Here is a 6,308-nt window from a genome sequence, read left to right as displayed (position 1 = left end):
TCAGACCTGAGGCGGCGCTGCCGCATGTGAACCACCGTGATCGTTGCTAATCAAGTAGGTATAGCAGCCCAATTCAAACGCTTGACAAACACGGCGCTCATTTCTAGGGCCCGACCCCAGATGCAGCTTACCCCGGATCAATGCAACCATACCAAACAGCTGTTGAAAATGCATCTTCATCATCCTTGACAACTATATAAACATGGATACTGGTACTGCTGAAAACAACACGCTGCGCACAATCGAGAGATCGAGATCGAGAGAGTGAGAGAGAGATGGCCCAGAAGGAGGACACCATTAGCCACTTCTCCCACCCAGGGCACGAGCTCGTGAAGCGGCACTACATCGGGCCGTCGTTCCTCTGCGACATGTGCTGGGAGCACCTGTCCGGCCCCGGCTACGGCTGCAGCGCCGGCTGCGACTTCGGCATCCACGAGTCATGCGCCGGCCACCCGCAGACGCACAGCTCCCAGGCGCACCACGCGCACCCGCTCGTGCTCGTCCAGACCCGCCGCGACGTCGTGGCTCACATCTGCGACGTCTGTGCCGGGCGCTGCGCCGCGGGCTGCTTCCTCTACCGCTGCCCGCCGTGCGGGTTCGACATGCACCCGCGCTGCGCGCGGCTGCCCCAGGTCGTGCGCAGCTCGCGGCACTCGCAGCACGACCTCACGCTGGTCGTCGCCGACGGCCGCTGTGCCGCCGCGTGCGGCGGCGGCGCGGGGCGCGCGTGGTACTACCGCTGCACCGCGTGCAACGTCGACTTCCACGTGTCGTGTGCGGCGACCGCCGGCGACAACAACGATGGCGCTCGTCAAGACGCCGACACCGTTGTTGAGCAGATACATCAGGCAAGTGCGGCGCAAATGAGAATTCAGGCTGCGATGATGCAAGCAAGGCTCCGAGTGCAGGGTTCCAGAAACGCGTTGGACCTAGTCAGCCCTTCCTGTAAGTTCCCCTCTTGCATCCGTATTTTGACTAATAACGTTGCATTTCTTCATAGATTTCAGCATATTCATTGTGTTCTTGGAGGAGCCTGTTGCTTATAATGTTTCTAATATTTTTTCCATTGACCGTGCAGATCCTGAGTCGTATACGATACGGAGAGACTACTTCTTCTAGATCCGAAACTCTCGACGCATTTGCTTGGAAAAGCCGACGTGAATAAAGTGCTTCAGCAACATTTCGTCACAAAATCTATAGCATGCATGCAGAGGCGGAGCCAGGAATTTGTTTTTTTTCATTATTAGGGGGCTCAACCATGCTAATTTATATAAAAATTTAATCAAAATTCAAATGTTCAATACAAATTTGGGAACCATAACGGGGCCACGCCCCTGCCCCCGTCTCCGCCCCTGCATGCATGTATCAGATTGGGTGTGTTTATTATGTTTACAGCTTGAGGCGTCATTGTTCTCTGTCTGTCTACGTGCGTGTTTCTTTTCTCATTGAAATTGTAACCCCCTCTGTTCTTTCCCCCTGTCATGTTGTAATCCTAGTTAATCATGAATGTTAAACGTCTCAATTATTTAATTTTCTGTTGGAATGTTCGCGGCCTGGGTTCTTCCTGGAAATGTGATGACATCCGAGATGCTATTGCCTCCTCCCCACACATTGCCTGCCTGCAGGAAAAACCAAACTCCGTGACATCTCCCCCAGCGCCACCCACCTTTCCTCCCTCCCTCTCTTGACGGCCACTTGGCCATCTCGGCTGATGGTTCGCGCGGCGGGATCATCACAGCGTGGAACACCAGTTTTTTCAAAAAAAACAGAGCTACATCACTCGTCGCTACTCCCTCACCATCTCACTTGCCTCCACCACGTCCGACCTCTCTTTCACCTTGACTAATGTCTATGCCCCTGCCGATCACGGCTTCACCGCAGCCTTCCTGCATGAGCTCCAGGAACTTTCAACCCACGTGACTGGCGCCTGGATCCTCCTTGGCGACTTCAACCTCCTGCGGGTCGCCTCTGACAAAAATAACACCCTGTTCAACCAGTCGCTGGCCGACTCTTTCAACTCCTGCATCAACTCCCTCGCTCTCCTTGAACTCCCCCTCCTCGATCGCCAATTCACCTAGAGCAATAATCGGCAGGAACCCACACTCGCTCGGTGCTTTCAGCTCCCTATTCCCGTCCAGCACGCTAACCTCTCGCATCCGCTCCACGTCTGACCATGTCCCTTTGCTTGTCACACTCGCCACTGATATCCCTAAGCCAAACCTCTTCCACTTCGAAAACGCCTGGCTCAAGCATCCCCTTTTTCTGGCCACTACTCTACCTGCCTGGTCGGCAACTCAACCACGAGCGGATGCAGCCTGCAACCTAGTTGCCCGCGCCAAAGCTTTCCGGCAGGTGGCAAAGGTATGGAACAAACAACAGAGAAACGCACCCATCATTTACCACAACTGCTGATTCCTTATTTTGCTTCTCGACCTTTTGGAAGAATTTCGCTCCCTGTGTGCAGGCGAACAACTCCTCTCACACAGGCGAACAACTCCTCTGCACCCTCTGCCAAAGCCGCCTTGCCCTGTTCGTACAACAACGTGCTGCCTACTGGAAACAACGAGGCAAATTCCGATCCATCAAAGGAGGAGACGCCAACACAAATTTCTTTCATGCCCGTGCTTCTCAGCGGCTGCGCAGGAACAAAATCCAAGTCATTGAGATGGATGGCATGCGGCATGTAACTCATGAAGCTAAGGCTGCAACTCTGACTCTCTACTACACCAACCAGCTGGGCAATGCTGTAGTCACATCGTGGGCGTTTGATGTTCAGCATCTGTATGCCCAGCGTCCACAATCACAAGGCCAACCCCTGACTGCACCTTTCTCTGAAGAAGAAGCCAGGCAAGCAATGTCCGCTATGAATGACAACAACGCGCCTGGACTTGACGGTATCGGTCCAGAATTTTACAAGGCCGCTTGGCACGCAGTGAAGGGGGACATCATGAAATTTCTCGCTGATTTTCATACTGGCTCCGTCGATCTCGAGAGCATAAACAGGGCCCTCATTGTGCTGTTGCCAAAGAAAGCTGGCGCCACTGCTCCTGCCGACTTCCGCCCAATATCCCTGCAAAATTGCCCAGTGAAGATACTCACCAAGATCCTTACCACCCGGCTGCAAAACCAGATTCAATCTCTTGTTGACATTGACCAGACCGGCTTCATCCGTGGGAGGTCCATCTCGGAGAACTTTGTCTACGCAACTGAGTTGGTCCTGTGCTGCCATCGACGTCGCCAACCAACAATTGTTCTCAAACTTGCTTCGCGAAGGCCTTTGACTCTGTCAATTGGAACAGCCTACTTCAAATCTTGGATGCGCGCGGTTTCCCGCCGCCCTAGTAGAACTGGATGCTGCAGATACTTAGTCCTCCCGTTTGGCCGTCCTCATTGAAAGCGATCGGGTGCTCTAGCTTAAGAGGAAGAGGAGGTGAATTAGCCACTATTAAAACCTAAACCTATGGCTCCAACTAGTTTGCACAAAAGTTAAACTAAAACAAGCTAACTAGATGTGCAACTACGGCTCACCTTAGTGTGTAACTCTCATCCCAAAAGAGTTTTGCAACCTATAGTCAATCCTAGCAAGATACTACACTAAGAAAGTAAAGGCACACAAGTTACAAAATGAAATGCGAAAGCTTAAAGAGAGGGATGAGAGGAAACGAACTCTCGACACAAGGATTTATTCCGTGGTTCGGATTGCTACAAAGGCGCCCCTACGTCCACGTTGTTGAAGCACTCACGAAGAGTATCGCTTCCCGGCAATCAAGTCTCTTCCGTGAACACAATCATGGTCACTTTGATCCCGATCTTCACTAAGAGAGATTTCCCACGAAGGAGGGGTCTCCGTCTCCCGCACAATGTCGTCGACGCCACTCCACACCAAGCCGGAGGGTCGTTGACTTGCCGGCGAGCCACCAATTGCTCCAAGGGGCCGGCGCACCGTAATACAAGTGTGGTTCACTCTATAACCAGCCACAAGGATCTCAACCTTGCTTGTTCACTCACTCAAGAGCTAATCTAGCACTCACACTTTACAAAGCTAGTGCTAAAACCTAAGGATATGATCAATGAGCTCTTGTATGGCTTGGAGGTGTTCTTGGGTGTGTATGAGATGTCTTGAGACTCCAGCTATCTTCAAATGGCAGGGAGGAACACATATATATAGGCCACCAACTCAAGAGAGCCGTTACTAGCCGTTAGCCAGTTTCTGCGTAGGCATCGGAACTTCCGATGCATAGGGCACCGGTTCTTCCGGTCACTCTGCGCTCTAAAGTAGCCATTGGCAACTCTGACACTTCTGCAGTTGAGTTGGCAACCACCAGTTTAACCGATGACTTAGTGTCGGTTCAACCGGTGCCTCTTGATCTCCATGTAGCCATTGGCAACTCTGACGTCATTGCACCGACGCCTTGCTCCGATGTACCATCGGTTGAAACGGTGCTGAAGGCTTGGCTCCTGTGTGCTTGACATCATCTCTGGAACATAGTATATCCAATGCACCGATGCCTAACTTTACGCCGTCGGTTCAACTGGTGACGTGGCAGTCTTGACTTGGTCTTCGCTTGATCTCCATTTGGTGCTCAGACTTGCACCGATGCCAGGGCGTCGGAACTTCCGACAACCATCGGATGCACCGATGCTACAGGCATCGGTTCTTCCGGTGCTGCTGTTTTCTGCAGAACTCATCCAATTCAGCATTTCTTTGAGTTCTTTCTTCGTGTATTGCTTTGCATGGCCTTTTTACTTCATCCCGGGGATCTAGAAATGTTCACTTAACAAAACTATTAGTCCCATTGATTGCGTTGTCATACGATCACCAAAATCATTCGAAATAGCATAAATGGTGCCATGTTCGTTACACTCATCAATGGTTCAGCTGGTCCCAGGTTTGCCTGTAAGTAGGGCATGCGGCAGGGCGATGCCCTGTCGCCCTATCTCTTCCTCCTTGTAGCAGATGTGCTGCAATGCTTAATCAAAGATTGTGCCACGGTCAGACACCCCTTGGTCGACGCCCCGTGCCCGGTGCTCCAATATGCCGACACCACTCTCATCCTGGTGCGTGCTGCATCTGAGGATGTCATTAATCTCAAGTCCATCTTGGACTCCTCCTATGCTACCAGGCTTCGAATCAACTACCACAAAAAGCACTGCTATTCCGATGCACGTACCTGAAGCAAAACTCTGTCGTCTACTGAAAGTCCTCCAATGCCAGCAAGCTCAGTTCCCCTAGGTATACTTAGGTCTGCCTCTGTCCAATGTGAAGCTCAACCTCAACGCTTTCGCCCCACTGATTGCCAAAGTTGATCGGCAACTATCCGGATGGAAAGCTCTCCTACTGAACCATGCAGGTCGCCTGGTCTTGATCAACTCTGTCCTCGATGGCCTGCCAGCTCACCTCATGTCTATCGTGCTCCTCACAGCCAGCACTGTCGATGCCTTGGTCAAGCAGAGAAGGGCTTTCCTCTGGTCTGGTCAAACTGATGTTAGCGGCGCACAGTGCCTGGTTGCCTGGGACAAAGCCTGCCTCTCCAAGCTTGAGGGCAGGCTCGGCATCAAGTAACTTTCTGTCCAGAACTCGTGCTTGATGCTCAAGCTGCTCCACCATCTTCACCATCCGGAACACTCCTCTTGGGCTACCTGGGTACGCCAACTTGTCGATCTTCACACCCTGCAGGGTAATGTTGATGGTGCTCACTGGGATGGCTTCCATTCCCTGCTACAAGCATACCATCAGATCACCGCAGTCACCGCTAACAATGGCTCAACCACTGCATTCTGGGAGGACAGATGGCATGACGACGAACCACTGTGTTCCCTCTATCCAAACCTCTACAGCCATGTTGCACGACACGAGGCGTCAGTACAAGAAACAGCAAATCGTGGCCTGGCTTCGTTCCTTGTTCCTCGGCTAAGCCGTCAAGCTCGGACTGAACTTGCTGCTGTTGGCGCCGAATCAGGGCCAACACATGATTGCGCTCGAACATGCGGCGCGAGGAGCAGCTCGTTGCAGCTCTCCTACACAGGGCAGTCAGACAGGCCAATAGGACCGATCAGACCGGTCGCCGGTGAGGATCGGCGACGACCGACGAACGCTCGTCCGGGAGGGATCCTATCAGGACAAACGCACGCAGGGTGGGACCCTTTATATTTATAGGGTTGGATAAACTTATCCTGCAAGGAATCCCTTTTACAGATCTGGATCTACAAAAAGGCTAATTCTACTCGGACTTCTCTTGGACCGGTCAGACCGGTCGGGCTCCTGCCGGATAGGTCACAGTACCAGACCGGTCAGACCGCTTGGTTAG

At 52.4% G+C, this 6,308-nt stretch overlaps 1 protein-coding gene across 1 annotated transcript; it reads left to right on the top strand.

Moving 5' to 3' along the window:
* Window positions 1-242: 242 nt before the first annotated feature.
* Window positions 243-1,535, top strand: LOC120669728. The gene is made up of 2 exons (XM_039949563.1): window positions 243-945; window positions 1,079-1,535. The coding sequence occupies exons 1-2, from the start codon at window positions 276-278 to the stop codon at window positions 1,117-1,119; spliced, it is 711 nt and encodes a 236-aa protein (XP_039805497.1). The 5' UTR covers window positions 243-275; the 3' UTR covers window positions 1,120-1,535.
* The last annotated feature ends 4,773 nt before the right edge of the window (window positions 1,536-6,308 follow it).

Source organism: Panicum virgatum, chromosome 4N (genome assembly GCF_016808335.1).
Source record: "Panicum virgatum strain AP13 chromosome 4N, P.virgatum_v5, whole genome shotgun sequence".
In the NCBI taxonomy this organism is placed as follows: Eukaryota; Viridiplantae; Streptophyta; class Magnoliopsida; order Poales; family Poaceae; genus Panicum; species Panicum virgatum.
This window is presented reverse-complemented; position numbering and strand designations above follow the sequence as displayed.

Coding starts and splice junctions, on each gene's coding strand:
- LOC120669728 (XM_039949563.1), top strand. CDS start 276: ATGGCCCAGAAGGAGGACACCATTAGCCACTTCTCCCACCCAGGGCAC. Junction 946..1,078: donor GGACCTAGTCAGCCCTTCCT/GTAAGTTCCCCT, acceptor TTGACCGTGCAG/ATCCTGAGTCGTATACGATA.